Below are 23,695 nucleotides of genomic sequence, written 5' to 3' on the forward strand. Positions count from 1 at the left end.
ACATCATGACATTCATCGCCGTACTTCTACGTGAGCGAGTGATTCTTCCCTGGCAATTGCCAACTGAGATTGCTATTGCGTTGTAGTTGTGTCACTATTCGGAGGTCACATTAGACCTTTTTCTCTTCCGCTATCGCTCCAAGTAAATGATAACCCGCAAAGGTGGACATGTGACTTCAACCCCGGCATGCCCTTGCTTGATCCCTCGCAGGTATGTTCCGCTGACTCCAGATCCGAAATGTGGCGATAGGACAGCATAGGATCGTGAGACGTGATATCGCTCATTGGACATCCTTTGTCCGATCTCTTCAGAGGTAAGAAGCAAATCCAGCAGTGAGAAGTCGGAAAATTTGTCGCGACATGTTTTATACTGACATTTTGACTCGACTGACATATACGAGAAGATATATCGAAGCTTCTGTTCTTCCCGCAGAACTGATTTTTACAGGTATAAATGTACAGCGGGTCCGAGGATGATGTTGGAGCAAGGTAAGACCCTATCTATAACAACCTCTCCGTTCTTCTACGCGCATTTTCTTGGTCAGCCTGTCTAGTCAAATCTGTTTCCTTGACCGTGCCATATTAGCAATATGGCGCCCTGCCAATGCCCTCATAAGGTCCATTTCATCAAAATAGACCCCGATATATGTGAAGAGGCCACTGACGTGCGGACCTGCTGAGCTGCATGTGTGAGTGTTTTTCATCTTTCCATACGCCTCGACTGTATGTAGCGATAGCCACTGCATGGATCGTACCTCTCTTCTGAGGTTGACCGGCGAGATCATCTGATCAAACTGTCGGAAGTGTTTAGCGTCATCCTTATAAACACAAATCTCCGATGTACCAAGGATCGTATATTGACTTGCGAGTTTCACAGATCTCAAGGAAGGGGCATTCTGAGTCGTATCATCAACAAACTGAGAACAGTGGGCTGGGAAAGGGCGATAGATGCTTTGAAGCATACTCAGAATTTCAAAGATGGGATGCATCCACTACGGAAGTGGTCCCACCGACCTGGTCCGGAGGAAGATATGAATTCTGGCTGAGACAAGCAGGTGGCTTCGAAGCATATGGGTTACCCAAGAGATCTAGGCATAATCGAAACAAAACACTCAACAAAACATCTGGAGATCTCAAAAGTAAGTCACAAGAATCTGATACCAATAGCAGCCCTGCAGGCCAGAGCGTGCCGCTCAGAAGGATCCTAAACGCGATATTGTCCGAAGCACAGGCAGCCAAGATACAGGGCAGACCTGGAGTTATAAGACCGTCCCCCCTGAGTTCAGAGACCATTTCTTCCCAAAACAACATGTCGCAGATGGTCAGTCCGAGGCAGAATCCCGATATAGTCGTGCGATCCCTGTAGAATTCCGAGAATATTTCCCTGATCCATCGCATTGGTCCCCAAGGCTTCAACGGCGCTCTCGAAGTCAGAGGCGAGACCATGCGGACATGCATTATGCTTCAGATCACGGCAGGGACAGCGAGCAGCCCTGCTTTCAAGAAGAGGGGTTCTAAAGTGGACATGAGACCGAGTGCAACGCCAGTGCCACTGAATATCAAGGGTCGATGAACCCACTTCAGTGGGTCCCCGATCACCAGCCTCAGATGGCGGATGATAGCCAGATCCTTGACGATTTCGCAATTGAAGAACAGTCGATGCCGTTGGACCAGTACACAACCTCAGGAGACAGCCAGTTGAATCAGAATGGGTACTCGTATGAGGACGACCCCTTTGCCCACATGCACAACGAGGAAGAAGTATGGCAGGATGTAGTCGATAGTCAACTATCCCCCTGGATCCCACAATGATTTCCATAAGATACTTCATTAAGCGCTGAAGAGGGTATATGGATGTTGATGGTTGATCATTGACATGATACAATCTACATGTTATATCTACTTTGGCCAATTTGAAATTGGGTTCTGTATTCTAAAGTTCGACTTCAAGGTCCAATCTACCATGATATCCAAATTAACCGATTTTGCTTATTAAATTTTCCATAGGCTTTTGAACGAGTGGGATCCGCGCAGATTGCGCTTCATACAATATGTGTACATGCATGGAACAATTGGTCTCAAGCGTATCACATCCTGGCAATATCATCTTCTTTCCTGCATATGATTCATGGTTGATGATCAATGAGATAGGATAGTTTTACTGACTAAATCAGTCACGAAGCTTTGGGTGTGTATATGTTGCTCTCACCTTCTTCACTGTTCAGTTTGTTCAAGCTATAATATATTTGGCTACATCCTGGGATGGTTGCCTGTATTTCTGGGGCAGCGATTGATGCCTTGTTCGCAACTGCAAGATAAGATTGCTATCGTGTTGCAGTTCTATCAGGGATGAGATGAGCTTTGCAAGATGATGTCCAAGTAAATTGCTCATTCGGGTTGCGCCTTTTGAACCACGTCTATCTATACAGCGCAACCCCCATGCAATAGAACAGACCAGTCAATTGGCAATGGAACTTCGAATGTCGAGGTTGCAAAACCTTTTGCCATTGTCAGAAGGAAGACACGAAACAGGTAGTCGAACAAGAACTTGTGGTCTTCGATTTGTAACACCGCGGAGAGTATTTATACGTAGTGCGCTGCATATTGCGCTTCGACGTCCCTTTGATTGGAGGTCTGGGCAGATTTGAAATGCCGTTCAGCGGACCTCGACTCACCAACGCCATGCCAATATAGGTACAGCATAACTAGGAAATCAAAATGTGTGATCATTCCAGTCCAATAAATCAATAATGTTGACTGTAATTAGCTACTAAGAAGTACCATGTCGACGTATCAAATCTGCTCGAGCACTTGTCAGTGTCCTTCTGCACACACGAGAAAATGCCCGTCATCGGTCTTGGGCTGCAATGGATGTTACGCTTGCGTGAGTATGGTGTCATTATGTATAGCTATATAGATTCAGTCGCTGTATCGTAGGGTTTGTGATGGTGATGAGGATCCTGTGCTTGCCTGGGCTGACTCGATCGGAATTTTGTTAGATGAGTGTGGAATCTCATACAATGGCTTATTACAATTCCCGAAAGGAAACTGGTACTGTCAAAGGTGATGCATGGGCCGAGGGGTACGAGAAGTTCAAGACCTGGAAGCAGTCAAAAGCGGCTTACAGAGAAGGCACAAAGGGACTTTATGCAACTTGGTTTCACCATGCAGGCGGGAAAGAAATTATGGGAATATCAGGTAGAATAAATATCGGTGCCTCCGAAACAAGTGGACAAAATGAAGGTCAACCCGCCTCCAGCACAGCAGTATGCAAACATGAAATCCAACCACAGTGGAGAGGCCATTTCCGCCCGATTGAAGGACTTGCAAACTATCATCCGGACTTCGGAGGGGAATGGGCGAATCATTTCCCCCCGATCCCTCCCAGAGCACCTGACCAAACCATATCGGATGACCAATTGAGATATGCCTCAGAAGGGCAAGACCAATTGCTCTCAACGGATGCCACGAGGACGGGTCATTCGGAATCGGTACACGATTGGTATGGCCAACAACAACAGTTACAACAGCTGCAACTACAAGAGAAATATCAATTTGATCATACCCATGTGGGTGGTACTGCGGTACAAACATCTGCTGTCCCGAGGTACGACATGAGCAAAGAAGAAGCGGATCGATGGGTCAAAGAGCAGCTCAGTGACTATGGTTATCGATCATGATCGAGATCCATCATTGAGTGTACCGGCTTTCGCATATGTATCGTATCGATCATTGACGCAGCTGACCTTGTGAGTATACTTCATGCAAGCACATGTGCCTCTTTCCTTTTGGGCGTGAAGACCGAGTCAACAGTTCGAGCTTCTCTACAAGTACTGTATTGTTCATGATACAAACTATGATACAACAGAATTCAGAGCACAATCAATGCTCCTGTACCGATTGTTAGATGAATTACAACCTTTATGTCTGTTTCATAACCTTGTCTGATCTACATTCTGGTTTTCTTCCTTGCGGGCTGTTGCGCCGTGAGATTCGCACTGGCAGGTCGGAAGTTGCTACTTGATGGCAATCGCGGATGAGCCATTGAGGGGGGTAGACTACGAAGAAAGCATGATTATGAGCGAGGCAGGCGTGAGTATAAATCATGGAAATACACTTACGATCCCATCTTGGCATCGCCGTTATCCTCATGAGTTACCCTTCGAGTTGGGTAAGTGATCGTACTGCCCTCGAAGACGCTCCTGACACACAGATATAATCAGAACGGATCTAACTCAAGAGAGGTGGTTGACTCACTTAGCTGCCACTCCACCTTCCTCCTGGAACCACGGGTGAGCTAGCGCCTCTCTCGCTGTCAATCTTCTAGCGGGATCCCATTCGAATAGCCTTGTGAGCAGATCGTATCCTTGTGAAGAGGATGATCGGTGTTGATACCATGTGGGAAGGGGATTGGGGTTGGGATATCTACGAATATCACAACAACTTAGCAATGGCCCATGCCGAGGTAGAGAAAGGTCGAGATATGTACGGTCCAGATGATAGATAGGTCTTATATTCTGGCATGTGCACGATACCTGGCCATTGATCGGCTACAGCGACAAGAAAAGATGAATATCAGTCTTCGATACGAAGGGCTATTGGTGACACAGAGCTCAACACACCTTTGACCGGACCTAAGACCTCACATATCTTGCCCATCTGATCACGTTGGAAAGGCAGTTGCTTCTTACCGTCCATTTTGGCTTCGTCACCTTTGAATATCGGTCGAAGAGCTAGTAGTTCCGCGAAGATACATCCTATGGCCCACTGATCTATGAAATTTGAGTAAGGGATCAGCCCAGAACATCAGCAGAAAGGTGATGCAAGGATTGGAAAAGGGGAGTAATAAAGCTGTATCCGATATCTGGGCTGTAGTGGAGTATTACGCGAATTTGGGAAACTTGCAACATCACTCACCGACAGCAGCAGTATAATGCTTAGCTCCCAAAATCAACTCCGGCGCCCTGTACCAGATGGTAACTACGACCTTATCACCGCCGAACAGACCGCTCTGAGCTAGAGGTTTGTGCCATAATCTCGCTAAGCCCAGATCACCAATTTTTACTACTCCAGCGGAATTGACTAGGATGTTGGCAGGTTTCAAATCTCGGTGGAGGACGAAGTTTGAATGGAGGAAATGGACGCCGCATAGCAGTTGGTGGAGGAGTCGACGGAGCGTTGGAGAGGGGATGGGTGTACGGGTTGTTTGGGAGTGATGGTGTATTATTTGCTGGAATGATAATATTTCTGCGTTAGCTATTCGTGTGAGACAATCGAGGAGAAAAATAATAGCAGATGTCAAGGCACAAGGGGGATAATTTGTTGATACGGTGATGCTGAACTCACCAGGAAGTCGTGTTCTGCATATTCAAACACCATATAAATAGCTTTATCTTCTAGTATAACTTCTCTAAGCGCCGTCAGATTACGATGATTCAGTTCTCTATTTAGCTGTCAAGTGTACTGTTAGTATACGATATCCTCCCTGAAAAAGCACCTCGCTCACCATGATCTCCCTCGCTCCAGATTGACTGATACCCGCATACGTCAACACATCCCCCTCCTTATCAGGTTTGAACTTTTTAATTGCAAATACATCCCCCTCTTTCGCAGGAAGATCACCTGGTCTCATACATAACTCTGGATTATTGAGGGGGTCCAGTATGGGTGTGTTGGAATTTGATGAGGTCGAGGTAGTGGGTGATGGGAGTTTATCTTTCGGTATCGACAATGCCGCTCTAGCTGAGGAAGGTAAGATCGATTTGTTGGATTTGGAAGTTGATGAAGAGGATGGTGAGGGGAGCAGCACTGCCTTGTATACTCTTCCGTATGTACCTGTCGCATAAGATCAGCTTGTCGTTTCATTCAGAGCGTTTATAATACACTTGAATCACCTGATGATATGAACCCCAGTATCTTATACGTCTTCAATACGCTGCTCAACGTTAATCATCAGCTATCACCTCGATCCTTCCACTCCGAACATACTCGCCTGCACTTACGTCCTTCTCTCCCTGTCCCTCTTTGCACGATAGTAGTGCATGGGATCGATCATGCTCGACCCGGGGACCATAGCTGCTGCCATAACGTGTTGACCTTGCAAGTGACCACGGATGTACAGAGCTACTCGATGATGCAACATGGACATTTATTAATACATGTATCCTTCCTCACTCCCAGAGGTCCGAGCGGCCGAAGCAGGACGGTGGCACGTGGCATCGTTCTATTCCTGTTTGATGGCGACTGATTTTGTCTTATTTTCCCACGGTGGAAGAGCGGGAAGCGGAACCAAATGATGACATTGTCATGGTGGACTGAATAAACAAAACAAACAAAAACAACAAGATGATAAACACCCTTCATTCAGTATCATCATCATCATCATACATCATCAGCTACATCTTACTACCGTATCATCACAGCTAACCCCTACTTCAGTCTCAACCTCACACCAACTGAACAGCTGCGCAAACGAATTCTCGAAAGGCAAGACCGAATAGCCCTGACTGGATCCCCAAAATCCCTTTCCCCTTCCTCCACTCATTCAACATGTCACTCCCCACCCAATCCCCCAGACGACGCAAGTCACTATCGCTATCACTTGCTGAGCACAATCTCAATCTCGACAATGTAACCCTTCCTATTACCAACAAGGAGTTCAGGATACAGAAACAGAAGGGATCAGTAGATGTCGGCGGAGATGTTCAGTTTCAGGTTGGAAAGGCCGGTGAAGAGCTGAGTCCGAGGAGGAAAGCTAGACGACATGCAGTGAGTACACACAGCTTACCAAGAATCATGTTATGAAAACTTCTCAGACAACAGCTGATGAATCATCGCAGCAACCGAGAAAGTCTATTCTTAAACCCCTGCCATCCCAGAATGACGATAGCGAAGAGACTCAGCAATATGCTCACACGATCAATTTTGCTGCTTCGCAAACCATGATATCGAGACGAGTTAGTTTCGCACCAAATGCGCACGTCAGGTAAGTTTACAGTCCACTATTCCATAACACTACAGATGACCAAGCTTACAGAATCGCCATAAAGGATGTTTGAAACCACCAAATCACCTGATGGTACCCCAGCTCCAGGAACCACATTCTCCCTTCCCCCTCCAGCTTCTGGACTTGGCGGTCCAAGGTCATCCTTATCATCGCACTCACGTCGATCATCCATTCAAAACATCGTATCAGTCGCCAAACCCAATGTCTTTGCTCCTTCGATATTCCAAGGGGAGGGTGAGGTCGAGGGCGAAGAATCGATGGAAATTGAAGAACAGTCCGATTCTGGATCAGAAGATAACGGTGCCGTAGAGATGGGTCGTCAATTCAATGGTCAGAGAGGCAATTTCTCATTCGGTGGTGAAAGTCAACAAGCATCTTCAACTGTTGAGCCTGTACAAAGTGATGAAGAGGAGGAGATGGATATGGATATAACGCAGAATGTATATGGAGGGATCGTACGAAGAGCTTCGATGGCTGCGAACACAACGGTCGATTCGGACGTTACTGAGGAAGCGGATATCTCAACTCGATCAGACGAAGAGAAGACAATGGACTTCACAATTGCCGTGGGGGGATTGTTACCTCCCCAAGCGCCCCAGGGAGCAATGTCAAATCGAAATTCTATTGGATATTCTTTCCCCGTTCCAGAGGGTTCAAATGCTTTCAGACCAGGCGACGATATTGAAGGCGAAGTCGAGATGGAGATGGAAGAGACTGTCGCCTTCGGTGGAATAATAGGCCCGGATGATACAATCAGTTCAGGTGGCGATTCATTCAGTAATGAGGGACGAGAAAAGACGATGACTTTCACCTTCAACCACTCCATCGTTCCGCCCCAAGAAGAGGAAAACGATGATGACGGTATGGAGATGACCATGGCTCAAGGTGGTATCATCTCTTTCCCTCCACCTTCGCCCGCGGGTACGACTTCCTACCCTCCTGTATCTCCTGGTCGAACACTCTCACATCCACCTGTATCACCCGGTAGACCGTTACCTACAAATACTCGTCCGATGTCAGGTACACCATCCTTCGCTCGACCTACCGTATCCTCCGCGCAGAAGACGTCGACCACTCAAAAGCGAAATGTCTTCGCTCCTTCGCCAAGTCCCACCAAATCGACAACACCTAAGAAAGCAGGGATGCAAGTTGCCGGGGAAGTGGCCAAACGGCTCAGTTTCGGTTCTGCTACATCTAGCGCTAGCAAGAAACGATCACGAGACGAGGGTGAGATTGCCCAAGAGAGTATCAGCGGGAGTGCCAAGAAGACTAAACTTGATTCTCAAGTCGAAGAGGTATTTGGAGGTACACCCGTGTCTCAACCTGCTCCTCGAGCTTCGTTGGGTGTCTCAAGGTTGTCTTTAGGTGCCCCTAGAGCCTCTCTGGGAACTCCTATGCGTATTGCTCGAAGTCCAGCTACTGCTAGGCAGAGTCTAGTCAGAGTGGCTGATCCGGAACCTGAGGAATCTGAGGCAGAAGTAGAGGAGAAAGAAGTAGTAGAACCAGAATGGGAACAACCGCAGACTATCTCTTTGGCATCTTTCCTTGAGATGGCGGGTGTGCAGTTCATGGAAGGTCTTCCTGGGTTGGACAGAAGGAGAAGTAGTGTCGCGAAGGGTATTTTGGGTCAATCGTATTCTGGAGGAGGTAAGTTTGCATTCTGACGTTTGCTTACGAACATATAAGCTTACGAATTCGCGTTACAGAACGTGAATTTGCTTTACACGAGTATTCTGAGGCTCAAGTCAATTCTATATTCTTGAACATGTATACTTGGGTAGGTCTTTCAAGACTCCGAGCTGAAGTGTGCCGTTTGAGCGAGTATTGATGGATATCGTATTCATAGGCCGCCAACAAACTCAGAGAAGATATCCGGACTGGACAAGCCGAACTCGATCTATGTGAAGCTCGATGCGATGAAGATTCCCCTCCGGTAATTCAAGAGTATCTATCGGCTACAGACGAGGATAAACAGTTGTTCGAATTGACCTTCAAGTCGTTCAAGACCAATACTCAGCTGAAGGCTAAGGAAATGTGGTATGATTGGAAATTGCAATTGATGCAGACCATCAAACCTGATGTTGAAGGGATGTTACAGGGCATGCAGGAGGTAGGTTTCTGTCTCCTCCAGCTAGCAGAATGATGATTATCGTACGACAGCTAATCATGTTGGTTGTTGATAGGACAACGATCGATTGAATGCATTGCAAGAACAGACTGACGCGATACTCCCTGATCTCAAGGCTAGACAAGCGGCCTTACAAGCTGAATTGGAGAAAGAAAGGGAGATAGTAGCAGACATCGCAGCATGTGATCAGCAGGAGTTGATTTCGCTCAAGGAAGGAATAACGGAACAAGGGTGAGTGTATACACTGTGGGCAACGGAGGAGATATGAGCTGATAAGGATCGGATGACAGAACGCAAATCAATATGTTCAATTCTGAGCTTGAGGAGTCCACTGCGAAATTGACAGCTCTGACTTCCAAGCTGGAAGAATTGATCAGCACCAAGAGAGAATGTGTGGCGGCCATTCAATATGCTAAATCCCAGTGTGATCAATTCACTAGATCCGATGCGGTAAGATTACAAGGTGGGTGATCCGCTTTCTGACACACGTCATCACGTCAAGAGCTTCATTTCCTGCTTGTTCTGTGGACTGATCCTGTGATAATTGTAATAGAGGAGTACAATTCGATCCAACATATCCACCTCTGGCGACCTACCAAAATAACTTCCGATCGACTAGAGTTGGAGTTCGATAATGAGATATCCCTGACCTTCGCCTGTAGAGATTACATTGCGGATCTCAAATCTGCTCAATTGGGGTATCTGGCCGATAAAGCCAAACTTAAGAAATCTGGACCGATAGTCAGAGGTGCAAGGGAACAGATACCCACTGAAGGGTTGTTTGAGATGCTCAGGATAGCATTGAGGGAGATGGTCGTTGAAGGCGGATTTGACAGTTTGTCTTCGGTACGTTTTCCATCTTTTCCTATCTCTCATACTGACCACTCAACGTCCAATACAATGTGAGTATGTTCAACCAAGCTGATATTGTCTAAACCATCTACGCGATATAGCTAGTCCAAAGGATAGGTCAACTATGGTCCGTCTCCCAACGTCTCCGAGCCGAACTGCACTATGTCAACTTCCGACATCCCATCACATACAAGGTGCAACCCCACTCCAACACGCTCATCGCGAGCATCACGATGGTCCTGCCCAGCGTGAAGTCCAAGATTATCGTGGATATAGGGATAAGTCAAGAGACCATCTGGGGATACCCTGATACACTCGTTGGGACTGATATAGAAATTAGGAAAGTGTATGGTAAAGCTGAGTGAGTAGCTTGTCCATCTGCTTGATCAGTAGAGTCAAATCACTGATATTATACCTCGATAGTATCACCCTCCTCATTCAGGCTGCTAGACAGACTATCTCGTCGACCACCCCTCAGGGATGTTTGGGGGCGTTCCTGCAAGTTTGCGTGGACGTTGCGGGGCAGTATGTCAAGTGAAATTGAGGTATATAAATGAATCTGCAGAGGGAAGAGGAATAGTTGGATATGGATGTTCTCTGGATGGTATAGCACGGTACGGTCGGGAGGAGTTTACTTGTGCTTGTTCTTTTGTATTTTGGGTTATCTGGATTTCGATTTGGATTTTATAGGACGTTGATTCGCTGTTGGATCGGTTGTGATTTTGTATCTTTCAGTTCTCGTTGATAGTCTACTTCGTTTCTTTAAACTATTGCCCATCGAGTCAAGTTGACATGAATGCAATAGTAGACTCATTGGACCAGATGAGAGACACTCCCGAGGTATGGAGTCAAGTCAACTGACTATGCATCAATTCCCCAAGCATATGCATATATATTCGTATGATATGTGATTTCAATTTCTACTTTTCTTCTACTTCATCTGTATTGCGCTTAGAGTTCACCTTTAACAGCTTTTGAAACTGATTCGGCAAAGTACTACAACCACCCCATCAGAATCATCAGTATATATCATACAATTTCTCAATAGATACGAAGAGTCAAAGGACAACACCCACATCAACATTGTTACTGTTCAGTCCAGCCATGGAGATTCGACCGTCCCTCGTGAGGTAGATCGAAGCTTTCTCAGCGAGCGCATCGACCTGTTCAGCTTTGAGACCGGTGAAGGAGAACATTCCTATAAATCAATAACAACACCAACGATCAGCTCGAGTCGTTTGTGCATTTCATATAATGTATGTTGGACGAAGAACAGAATGACCCACCAATCTGCGATTTGATGTGTCCCCATTCTCCGGGGGTGTTCAATTCTACGAGCTTGTTGTACAGCCTCTCCCTCATTTCGATGATTCGGTCGGCCATACCTTTGACTTCCACGAGCCATTCTTGCGTGAGCTCGGGGGAGGAAAGGATGGTGCTGACTAGACGGGCGCCGCTGGAAGAGGAGGGCAACGATCAGCAGCTTGATCTTCGTTGCCGGCTCGATGATTGCTTGGGGAGCGGATTGTCCAGGTCCTCCGTGGAATCACAAAAGATAGCCAAATGTTGAGAAGGAATGTACACTCACTGGACAGGTGGGTTAGAGTACAAAGGTCTAATGAGGATCTTCAATTGCGAATCTACCCTGGCCTTCTCCTCGGGCGATTCACAGACGAAGGAGATGGCTCCTACTCGTTCACCGTAGAGACCCATGTTCTACTCTCATGCCATATACGTCAGCTCCCAGCTCCACTTCTTCCAAATCCTTGCTGCTCGACCGAGATCATGCGCGTAACCCACCTTGGCAAAAGATTGACAAAGAAGGAGTTGATGCCCTTGTTCAATAAAGTATCGGACGGCAAAGGCGTCTTTGAGGGTATCACCGGAGGCGAAACCTTGGTAAGCCTGGTAGATGCGAAGGTATCATACATCAGCATGATGTATCCTTTAGAAAAAACGCAGGGCAGTCGAGAAAACGGGTGAAAGTAAGACTCACCATATCGAAGAATGGGAAGTGCTTCTTCTCCTTGACGATGTCAGAGAGTTCTTTCCATTGAGCTTCAGTTGGGTCAATACCGGTAGGGTTCTTGAGTAAGAAGGTAGTCAGTATCAAGACCAGGAATTTAATCAAACGAATGAACTCACGTGAGCACAAGCGTGGAGAAGGATCTGAACAAAGAGATCAGATGGATGTCAGCTCAAATCATCCTGACTCTTTGCATGATGAAATGTTTCACTAACGATTGACCCTTCTGGAGCAGCCTATCGAAATCGAATACATCAGCACATCAAGTCAACTGAATATCCGTGATGACAACGACTCACCTTGATATCAGCCTTCATACCCTCAAAGTCAAGTCCGACAGTCTCCTTGTTGAAGTACCTATCGACGTTATCAATTAGTATCAGCTCCAATCGATCTCATGCAGATAATGGCAATGAGTGGGAATGAGGCTCACTTGTATTGCTTGACCTCGAGACCTGAATCCTTGGAGATGGGGATATGGTTCCCCCAAGTAGGAGTGGGGAGGTAGATGGTCTTGGCGCCTGGGTAATGTCTTGCGAGGAAGGCGGTACCGATTCTGAGGGCACCTGTACCTGAGATGGATTGGGTAATGGCGAGCTGGGGGATGAGATCAGCATATACGCCGGGTTGACACGCAAGGTTTGGAAATAGGGTGAAGATTAGAGCATTGATAGACTTTCACTCACTCGTTTCTCGACGAGGGGTTTCGAGTCTTTACCATACGCCAACTCGGCAGCGAGCTTGGTGAAGTCTGCCAAACCCTATATAGGTTCATACATGATCATCAGCATGATGGTACCTCAAGAGGACGATAGACTGGAACCTGGTGAGAGCAACGTGAATGTACATACGGTGATGGGGAGATATTCTTTATCTTGCATAGCATCGGCAAGGATCTTCTCCGCCTTCTTCACGGTGGGGAGGACGTAGGGTTTACCTTGACCATCTCGCTAAGTCGTATTGGACAGCATCAGCTTGTATTCATCCTCTTGAATCTGAATTAGAGGTGGAGATATTAAGGCGAAGGAGAACTCACATAAGCTCCAACACCGAGGTTGATCTTCTTGGGTGATTTATCAGCCTTGAACTTCTCGGTGACACCTGCTCGCACACAATACCAGCATGAACGTCAGTCGTGTGATTCAAATAGGTTGAGTGTATGAACATACCGAGAATAGGATCAGGAGGACTATAGTAGAGGAAATAATCATTAGCATATCGTGCACAAAGTTACGATCGGATAGGATCGGCGAAAGCAGACAGACTCACCCAGCAGGAACGTTTGACCATGTAGATACGGCCGCTCTAGCTACTGATCTAGGAGCTGATGCTCTGGCGAGAAGGTATCTGGAGGATTGAATAAGCATTGTGATGTGTGCTCTTTTGAGGTTGTCGTAGTGAAGTAGAGAGAGGCGTCAACTGTTATGGGTTGTAGAATAGGATGTATCGAGTCGTGATTCGTGATTAGCAGTAAGCTGTAAGTGATGAGTGCACTGGGTTATGCGGGGCCAGTCACCACTTGAAATGGTTGGTTGGATGGTGCATTTCAGAATAACTCCGGCATTTCCGCCCGGAGCATATCGGAACGATGTATTTATTGGCTTGACTTCACTTTTACTCGACGCTTAGCATAATATCACCGACAGTACCAAGCCGACAGCTCGGTATGAGTGGAGTACATGGTATGGGTATATATAGGTTATCTTATCATATCATCTCGCTCTCCTGAACAGAGCAGAAACAGTACGAGTATGTCAGAGGGTATTGCAGTTGTAGTACCACTAAGCGAGATCAGCCCAGCATGTGGGATATCTAAGCGATCTGGCTACTTGCTGTGGATTGATGTACGCGGAATAGATGAGAAAGAATTTCTTTGAGAAGAATAAGAATGTACAAGCGTACCAACGAAGGTATCACTATAGTCTTGCATGTCGATGTCCCTCTGCAGAAGATACAGTGTACGTTCATTGGGTTGACGAAAAGGGGTTTGAGCATGAGCAGTCCATTTGATCAGACAGGAGCTGTACTAGGACAACTCAATTCAGTTCTAATCCCGGGGCGCTCTCGATAGCTCTAAATATGGGAACGAAGTGCTATGACGACAGGCGTAGGACACAACGCCACGACGGATATCTTCTCTTCCGCGCACATTCATCATAATCGTAATCTATCGTTATGGTTCTCAAACGTCCTCGTTTCATCATTCACCACCATGGAAATCTGGGCCTTTCGTGATCTTACGAATGAGTATGATGCAGCAAAGTAATCGTGACAGCATACAGTGGTAGGCATCCTCAAGAAGGACTGTTCTATCCCATCCTTCCCGAAAATCCTTTTTGGCAACTCATGAAATTTCAACTTCCACAGATACGACTACGAGCCTCAACGTAACGAGGGATTTGCCAAAATTTTGGAGATGCCAATAATCCGGGAACATCAGGTCAAGCGATTACCTCGTTTCAGACTGTCCCTCCCGGAGGCCTTGACCACGATGAAGAAGGCTTCGTGACATCCACCAATCCAGAGTCCAAAATCCGACCCGAAGTGCATACCATCCTATTCCTACTCGTCGATGGAACGTCGATTCATCCCTGGTAATTCGGGTCTCAACCTCACCCAACTAACAGCTAAAATAGCTAGGCCAGGTCCTAACGATGTTCCATTGATGTTCTTGATCCCTTTCTCTCAATTTAGGTAGGTGTGATCATTGGAAACGCACTTATCGAAAACCGAGACACAGAACGTTCCTTCGCACGGATGAGGATTTACAACCGAGTAACTACTCGTGTAGATGTTCTTTAATTAAGATATCCTCTGCACTGTTCCACCACCACCATATAAGTGCGATACAAATGACGTCGAGGGCATCAGTGCGACGAGTGAGTGAGATGGCTTGTAGGGTTGGTTCGTGGTGGAAAAGAAGGGTTGCGGGAGTGCATGTCACAGATCATATGAGATCTCTCTTTCTCTTGTATGATATTCTAATCTTAGGGAGCAGATACTGTTATATGTAAGGTCATCTCGAAATTTTCGGAAGCGCAATCGGTTCTTCTACCATCTAAGTAGCATGAGCGATTCGTCATACAGTTTTCGTACCTGTTCCTCGTCATCTCTTCTTAATCCTAACTTACAAGTCCACCAATCTTCAAGCCAAACGAGGTTGTCACGCTGGAACAAGTGGACCCATGGAACGTTCCGGTAAGATTACCAGCCAGCATCCATCAAGCGAATTTTCTGAAACGCTTGCCCGTGACAGATGTCCCATGTTAGTCAAATCCTTAATTCTCCGAGAATTTTCTGTGGCTGTTGTAGTGCGTATGACATCACCACATGTCACGCCGAGGGATGTGAAAGTCTCACCATGATTTATGATCTATGCTAAGGCGTAAGGGGGTGCAGTGACGAGATAAGGGATGCATTCCATGATGCTTCTCTGATAGCGAAGTGAGGACCTGAAGGATCGATACAATACACTGAAAAGAGGGTGATAGGTATCTGCTTCCCCTCAGAGCCGAAATAGCTAGTAGCAAGTCTATAACTAAGGTAGCATCGTTCACATTGAGATGGAGAGACATCGACGTGACTGTCACGGCCACCCTTTTAGAGAAGGGATGAGAATGGAAAAGGATATCTTATCAGGATAATTGATCGGGACTACTCGTATTCGTACTCGTACCAATACCATCGTTACTGTATCCTGTGACGCTGAACGGGAAAGCACATGAGAATTCGGGAACGAAATCTGTCTGTTGAATGAGTCCGCCATTTACTAATGACATCGTTTGTACCATGAAGCCCATGCAACGATGTTCCATTTGCATATATCCAACAGATACGATATGGGCTAGCAACAACAAGACCGAAGGGCAATTGAACTTTTATTGCTCAGTCCACGTTGGTCGGAGGCAAATCACATTACAAGCCGGAAGAAGCGGCATCCGATTTCATCATTCAGATCTACGTACCTACTTGTTCCTACGGGATGTACACCGGCATAGATCTGCAAAAGGCGAACTGTCATTCGCACGATGTTGGTTGATAGGTTGATATCGTCTCTTCAACCATCACTTCGTTACGTCGATACCAATATCAACCATTCACCTATTCAATTCCAATGATGCGATCATTTCCTTACGATTGGGGTGTCTCACTCTGATACGACCAAGCTCGCACTGATCTCTTACCCTCGGTTATACGTGCTATTTCGATCATATCGGATTTTCATCAAAATTTCCGATTGATCATACAGTGACGACGAGTGATACCTGGTCTGTGCGACAAGTCAGACGAGCTACTAACGAAGAAGATGGTATTCCTAGCTCAGAGTATGTATGATTGAGGCCGGATGCTATTTGCGCTGCTACCGACTATCACTTGATGTGTCAACTGATGTCCACCAGTTGTACTCGCATACATCGTATATGAGCCAGGACCATCAAATAAGAGTACCAAGTCCATCAGGGGAACGAGCAGGTGAGGTACAAGAGGTGTTTCAGACAGTCGTGGTCAAGTCGTGTTTCTCTGATTGATCTGATCTAATTAGCGCAGGTCAGAGTTCTGCCAACCATCAATCCATCAATCCATCAAATGATGGAATGATCGGCATAGACATACATAACACGCTAACTGAAATTTGATGGATACTGGCTGGCCCATCTATTCCCTTAATTTTCTGGCAAGGTGTCTGTTTGTACACACACATACACACAACACACACACCTCTCGAGGGATTGTTTGGCAAATCCACCTTTCTACGACATACGAAGAGTAAGAGCAATAGTTGAACTGGACACCCTCATCCAGCGGATCATGGGTGGTTTGCAGTACGAGAGGCTGTTCTGATCTGATTGAAGAAGAATGTTCTTCGGCTTTCCGATCAATCCCTAAAGTCCAGTTCAGCTCATAGGGGAATTCTCGAAACAGAGGTATGTGTGTCAGTGCGCTACACCTCACTTGCTATCTGTAGTTCACATACGCGCAGAACTTGATCAGAATCCTCACCCTCACCCTCTCGGTTAAGTAGTTACACGTTACCAGCACCATGGTCTAGAATGTAGGATTCTGGTAAGGTTTTGTACAGATGAAACTTTCTTCGACATGAATGTAACGCTTCTACAGTGACATGTCTTGTACAACTTACTACTAGACTAACGATCAAGTCATCGCCGAGATTCCCGCACTTGCATCTTATATTGGTTCGTGCTCAAGACGACATGCAATATATAAGATACCATAGGATGATCGTAAAGAAATATAGGAGTGTGACGCCCCTCGACGATAGAAATACACATACACAGATTCCTTGACATATTTATCCACTATTATTACGCCTCAGACTTAAGGCTACTCCACGGATTGTCGGTGTCGATACCATAGCATACACCATCAAAGACTGCATCGTCGAGCTCAAGATCAAAGATCAAATTTGTACCTGGGTGAAAATTCAGAATTGAGAATCAAATTGATCAGCACAATCAAGATACCCCATCAAGACATCGAGAGATACCATCATACTAGTACAAATTGGCATAGGAAACCTCCTTGTGTTCTCAGTCACGCTCCCACTCCCACTCCCACCCACTCTTGAATTAATACACAAAGTGACGGATCGACAGACGACATACCTTTGGCCTCGTTGTTGCTGCTAGTACACCACAATACTACACCACTTCACCATCTAATCAAAATCAAAACAAAACAACACTTCACCACCTATTCTCTCATCTCTCATCTCTCATCTCTCATCTCTCATCTCTCATTGTTCCCATAGAGCGTGTAGACATTCATCTTGCATAGGATACCATACCCATACTTATCATATATACATATATATACACCTAAAACAGACCAACGATTCAATTCAAGTAATCCACCCAAAAATCCCTCTGCTTCTTCTCCCGTGAGTGAATTATACACACACATACATATACACAATCCATACACACCCACCCCCTTGCTATACATTCTCATCGTACCTCTGACAAACCGTCTGCTACTGCTACTCCACTCCATATGCATACACAGCTGATTCATCCGTTTAACACATACCTACAGTATACGACACATATTATCGATCACAGCCACCCCCTTCTCCTTGGTGAGTGTATGCAACGAATTGATTTGATTTGCTTCCTCACTATCCCGGAGGTAATGTATACCCATCTCATGTGACTTGCTACGAATCAAGTGCTTACACACAGACAAACTTCTTTCCTCTTATCACACCATGCAATCGCGATTACACCGACCGAAAAACAAATTCAAATTCTCCTTGCTGTATTCGCATTCATCCCCACCTTTCATCTCACTCTTTCTGCTCTGCTATTCCACCTCGGACATCATGGGATGTATTCGGTTGATAGGCTTAGGGCCACAATTACGCTCACGATCTACCGGACGTGCGAAGCGTTTCAGTCGGACGCTGCTTGCTTGGTACAATCAAGGATCTTGTGTTGATTTGGAGCTGAAGTGGAAGGGACACCGATAGTACAGCTAGGCAGGTTTATTTGAAACTCGTGAGTTAGGTTTTACTCCTGTCCGTCATCAAAGACAAACTACCTATCTGTCTGCACAAACATCTTCTCTTCCTCTTCCCTTGACTCTTGACATCGCCTCTCCATCGTGATACATCCGCGACATATCGAGATATATATAATATATATACCTCTCGTCCCAGAAGAGAAGCATCTTATTGTTCTTCAACTCTGATTATTCCTATCATATCTTCATATTTTGCTTTGACCTATTCCTATGATAGAGAGATTTACAATATCTCGTCTACATCAACATTCGTCATCGAGCTAGGCTAATCAATCAGTCACCTCAAAATATCACAGTCCCTCAATTAGCAACCAGAACGCCATCTCGCACGATATCTTAACTCGAAGCTCGTTGGAAATCTACAAATCTCAAACATAGAACTGCTTACTGGACGGTCCGGCCGAAATACTCGTACATCCGCGTGAGTATTATCGATTCCCACTATCCCACGCAGAGATAACGCTAAAGTGAGACATATGACTGCTTTAGCTTGTACCGTCTCTTCGTTACATATATATACTACGTCTAGACCCGACTAGTGAGTACCTCTTCCATCTCCGTTTCGTCTTGTCTCGCAAATGTCGTGTTGTTTGATTAATCGTCTTCTGTTGTCACATATCCTCTTGTTCGTTCGTTCCTTCTTTCGCGGACCCCAGTCTCATATCATGGCTTGATTTGAGTTTAGATTGTGCCTTGTGATTTCCGTTCCAAAGAAGGACGGGTTGCCCCAAGCAAGTATCAAATGTTGGATCTCTGCTTCACGTCTACTCCGTCTACAGGCTAAAGGACGATGTGATCCGCGTCGATCCTTTTCATCCTTTCTTTTTACCCAATTGCGTAAGACGTCGATCGTTAAATGAAATCCCATTTTTTCTCCACATTCCTCGGACTTCCAACAAAACTCTATTACTCCTCCTTGCCCCCCTCTGCTTCCGGGCTCCTATTGGATTCTTACGTGTTCAATTATCGCTGCTACGCACGGGGTTTGTAAATTGAAGAACTAAACTTTATCGCGATATGAGCGATCATCATTACGCCATTAACGCGCAACCTTGTTCGTCGCGGGAAGCTAAGCTTTCCTACAACCCAGTGTTTGTGGAGTGGTGGTTCATCAGATCTGGAATCTTGTCGACGGGTTCATGGCGCTCTAGGGATGGGAATCGGAATTGGAATCGCCATTTGCTCTTAGCTTAGCTTGGCCAAGAAACCTTACATTCCGTTGGCCCAGGTTACAAGGAAACCAGATCATTCTTGCCAAATGAATCCCAATTTCCCATGAACTCGTTCTGTCCTTCTTGTCTGTCGGTCCGACTTTCATCTCTGGTTAATCTCGGAGTCGGCAGTCATCGACTTGCGAAGCCAAAACTTACCATCTTTTCTCACCCTATGATAGCATATAAGAGTCGACATCTGGAACCCCGCAATACGTTCACGGTTACGCATTACGTGTCGGAATTGAAACCGTCTCCGTAATCCGATTCTTCCGCGATTGGCCTCTCTCGACGCACCCGGTTCATCCGAGATTTTCGTGAGTTTTGAGTTTTCTTCTAGGTTGTGATTCGTCACCTTTTTACTTTTTGGAACGCTGGGCATATCTCTCCGAGATGTAGCCACTTTTTGGCTTGCTATTTTTTCTCGTTCTCTCGTTTAGATTATATCATACATCAGGGTTTCAATCCTTCTTCCAATTCCATTTCACCGTACTTTACGGTCTGGCGGTCTCGCTTGGTTGATTATCCTTATGGAAGAGATATGTCACCTTGAGCAAGTCATCGCGGAGTTTCTTATTTTATGGCGCGTATGTGCCAAAAGATATAGGAACTCCCACCAAACGATGTAACGCCGAGCGTGACATGGTAGTGGGAAGCTCTCATAACCTGATTTCGCCTTAACTGTAATTTCAGAAATCTCCCCCTTATTTACCTTTCTCCTTAGATTTTGACGTTATCCTATGGTGCTTTTGGGTTCGACTTTCTTTACTACCACGTCAATCCTTATCAGGATCATCAGGGACGTGCGGTCATGCAAAGCAACAAGCATTTCCGTGAATCTCTGATAGTTCACAATTTAGCACCATAGACACTTTTATTTCGTTCAAGGGATTTTTGTGTTTTGGTGCAGGTTTATGGGACGTGACGTGACATCCTTGACCTTATCGAGAGAATCCTTTACCTTCACCTCATGGTGGGATGGTCACCCTTTACACCTCTTTACACCTTTGGCGTTGCACGCTGTTATCCTATCCGACTACCTCTGATCACGCTGCGAACGTAAAACGGGTGCGCTCAATGGAATAAGGTCATTGGAGTTGCCTTTTTACCTTTAAAGCTCAAGCTATTCTTTTGACCCGCCCCACTCTTATTGAATTGTAGCTTGTTCTCCATTTCACATCTTCTCGACGTTTGACTTTGATGACTTCAGAGTAGTTCATCCCATCTCATCTCTCCCCAGCTCACCAGGAAAACGGCGTTAGACGGTGTCTCGGATCGCCTTTGTAGAAAAACTCTTTCTCTCTTTATAAATTGTCTTCTTCACTCGCTTGATATACTCTCACTATTGTCTTGGTTGAATTGCTATCTACGTCTACGAACAAACGGGAAACAGTCAAACTCACGCTTCTTTGGTTCTCTCCGCATCTTCACCTGCTCCCTCGACACGACCAACCAATCAACCTGCCCTCTCTCATCTCATCGTCAACTCGAAACTCAATCGGTCAATTGTTTCAAATACGCCTTATTCCAACAAACTGAATTGATTTACTGGTTCGCCCCCTCACTTGGTCGTCATCACACTCGGATTATCATTCTGATACCGCCTGGACCAATAACTGCTTACCACTTGCCCCTCACATCAACTCGACCCAAACGGGCCTCATTGAAATCAAACATCAAACACCTGACGCAACCCATCCTATCCCATCCCACCAATCTGGACATATAAACTCCCTCAATCTCCCTGACGATCCCACTTCCTATCCCCACACACACCCGTTTCACTTGTATTTAACCCGACACATCCATTTCACAATTATCACCCGAGCAGGTCTCACCTTTTCGTTCCTCTTTCCCTATACCTACCTCGTCACCAGGTGACATATACGCTTAAAGGCATCTGCCGAGCTCTCCAAACGACATAACCTGAAACCTTTTCTGATTCATTTCCTTATTCTTTAATCTTTTCACCTCGCCCATACATTCACAAGATGCCTCCCACCGCCGCCGTCAAGTCTGCTCGATCCTCCATATATGGGTGGACTAAGAAGAGATCGGTATCACCTTCCTCATCATCGCAGCAATCCACTTCCCAGCCAAAACCCAAGATGGCCCAACAACCTCAGCATCACTACACCCAACCTGCCATGCCCACCCCTAGAAGGCCGGAGGAAAGCCCGTACTTTGAGGAGGATTACAGTGATGAGATCGTTGCTTACATGCACTCTATGGATGTGAGTAGTAGACCTTCAACTTGAAGTGAAGCGAAGTGATTCTAATGTATCCCAACAGAACTCCACTCTCGCCTCCGCTGAACTCATGGACATGCAACCTGAACTCCAGTGGTTCATGCGACCTTACCTCATTGACTTCCTCATCGAAGTGCACCAACAGTTCCGTCTCCGACCTGAAGTCCTCTACCTCGCCATGAACATCGTCGACCGATACGTGTCAAAACGGGTGGTCTACAAGAAGCACTATCAGCTTGTTGGATGTGCTGCTCTTTGGATAGCAGCCAAGTTCGAAGATGGAAAGGACAAGGTACCACTTGTTAGGGAGTTGGCTGAGATGTGCTGTAAAGCCTACGACGAGAGTGCTTTCATCCAGATGGAAGGCCACGTCCTCTCTACTATCGGTTGGAACATCGGTCACCCCTCTGCTGAAGCTTGGTTGAGGATCAACACCACCGGTCACAACTACGAAGATCCCAAGGTGCAAAACATGGCTAGATTCCTCATGGAGATAACGCTCTTCCACCGAGAATTCGTCGGTATCCAATCATCCCTCGTCGCCTCTGGTGCTCTTATGCTCGCTCGATTCATCTGCGGTAAAGCCAGGAAACCAGTCGCCCGACACGAAAACGTCGCTGTCAGAATTGCTTTGGCTATTGACAAACATTTCGCCGAGAAATTAGAACAAGTCTCCGAGATTGTCATTAGAAAATACGCTCCTACCTACTACGGACGATGTTCCACCATCTGCCGAGAATGGTACTTATCTGGTCGAAGATTCGTGTACAACCCCGAAACACCCGCTACTCCCGTCTCGACCAACCTCCCCACACCAGGTCTCGCCCCTTCCGGATCAGGTGGATGGCCATCGAAACGTGGTTCATGGGCTACTGGCTCACCTGGCGGGTCGATCTCCTGCGCATCATCCGAAGCAGGTGACGATGCTCCTCTCACACCCATCACACCTGTCCACTCTCATAACATCGATCCATTCTCAGTCGCATCCAAGGAAAACATCGCTCCTGGAGTGTACGGTTCCAACCCATCTGCAAGCCTATCGAAAGACTCGGTATCGAGCGTCTCCGTCCAAGTCACATCTGCCAAACCTTTACCCCAGCCTCCTCTCTACGCTCACGCTCAACGTCCGGCTCTCCACGCGTTACCGCCTGTGGGAGACCTCTCGTTACCCAACCGATCGATGAGGAGGCTCAGCAACTGACGATAATGGCTCTGGCTCAACGCAACGATACCGACACGACTTCTCTTTCCGGCATTTATATCATTTACTCTGGCATATAACTAGTACCCCCACCATACGCTGCATATAACCCACCAACACATATATCACCCAACAACGACCCATTGCATATTCACCCCAACGACACAATACACATACCATACCATACCATACTATATCATACCGACGAGTGAGAAACATCAAGATCAGGGAGAGAGAGACACCATAAAAAGTTTATACATCATATATACATATATTTATAGTATTTCTTTTCTTTCGTCGTTCGTCCTTTATCTTGGTCATCATAGATACATAAGACTATTATTTGTTGAGTACGATTACACAGTAGTATCATTATCATTATCATATTTCAATCTCTTCTTATGTTGATCGTAGATTACTATTACTTATGATGATGATATGCAATGACGACCCACGTCGAATCTTATGGCTACAACGTTCGT

General features: G+C 46.1%; 5 protein-coding genes across 5 annotated transcripts; 3 read left to right on the top strand and 2 right to left on the bottom strand.

Annotated features, from left to right (window-relative positions):
• Positions 1-3,020: 3,020 nt before the first annotated feature.
• I302_102619 (uncharacterized protein) lies at positions 3,021-3,680 on the top strand (the record flags this gene model as incomplete). The annotated part of the gene is made up of 1 exon (XM_019187987.1): positions 3,021-3,680. The coding sequence occupies one exon, from the start codon at positions 3,021-3,023 to the stop codon at positions 3,678-3,680; it is 660 nt and encodes a 219-aa protein (XP_019050865.1).
• Positions 3,681-3,949: 269 nt separating this feature from the next.
• I302_102620 (serine/threonine-protein kinase SSN3) lies at positions 3,950-6,085 on the bottom strand (the record flags this gene model as incomplete). Its single annotated transcript, XM_019187988.1, has 10 exons — positions 3,950-4,058; positions 4,122-4,202; positions 4,258-4,425; positions 4,490-4,550; positions 4,623-4,772; positions 4,918-5,230; positions 5,347-5,451; positions 5,507-5,835; positions 5,895-5,935; positions 6,003-6,085. The coding sequence occupies 10 exons, from the start codon at positions 6,083-6,085 to the stop codon at positions 3,950-3,952; spliced, it is 1,440 nt and encodes a 479-aa protein (XP_019050866.1).
• A 464-nt stretch (positions 6,086-6,549) lies between these two features.
• On the top strand, positions 6,550-10,524 carry I302_102621 (uncharacterized protein; the record flags this gene model as incomplete). The annotated part of the gene is made up of 10 exons (XM_019187989.1): positions 6,550-6,768; positions 6,840-6,985; positions 7,050-8,653; positions 8,713-8,783; positions 8,853-9,116; positions 9,190-9,365; positions 9,425-9,597; positions 9,688-9,980; positions 10,088-10,347; positions 10,410-10,524. The coding sequence occupies 10 exons, from the start codon at positions 6,550-6,552 to the stop codon at positions 10,522-10,524; spliced, it is 3,321 nt and encodes a 1,106-aa protein (XP_019050867.1).
• Positions 10,525-10,937: 413 nt separating this feature from the next.
• On the bottom strand, positions 10,938-13,379 carry I302_102622 (uncharacterized protein; the record flags this gene model as incomplete). Its single annotated transcript, XM_019187990.2, has 15 exons — positions 10,938-10,982; positions 11,063-11,184; positions 11,273-11,442; positions 11,575-11,702; positions 11,787-11,891; positions 11,983-12,072; positions 12,132-12,155; positions 12,228-12,248; positions 12,312-12,369; positions 12,446-12,609; positions 12,699-12,773; positions 12,864-12,962; positions 13,049-13,113; positions 13,182-13,201; positions 13,282-13,379. 15 exons carry the CDS (start codon positions 13,377-13,379, stop codon positions 10,938-10,940), a joined length of 1,284 nt encoding a protein of 427 aa, XP_019050868.2.
• An 8,375-nt stretch (positions 13,380-21,754) lies between these two features.
• On the top strand, positions 21,755-23,213 carry I302_102623 (uncharacterized protein; the record flags this gene model as incomplete). Its single annotated transcript, XM_019187991.1, has 2 exons — positions 21,755-21,997; positions 22,056-23,213. 2 exons carry the CDS (start codon positions 21,755-21,757, stop codon positions 23,211-23,213), a joined length of 1,401 nt encoding a protein of 466 aa, XP_019050869.1.
• Between the last annotated feature and the right edge of the window lie 482 nt (positions 23,214-23,695).

This window comes from Kwoniella bestiolae, chromosome 1, assembly GCF_000512585.2.
Source record: "Kwoniella bestiolae CBS 10118 chromosome 1, complete sequence".
NCBI lineage: Eukaryota > Fungi > Basidiomycota > Tremellomycetes > Tremellales > Cryptococcaceae > Kwoniella > Kwoniella bestiolae.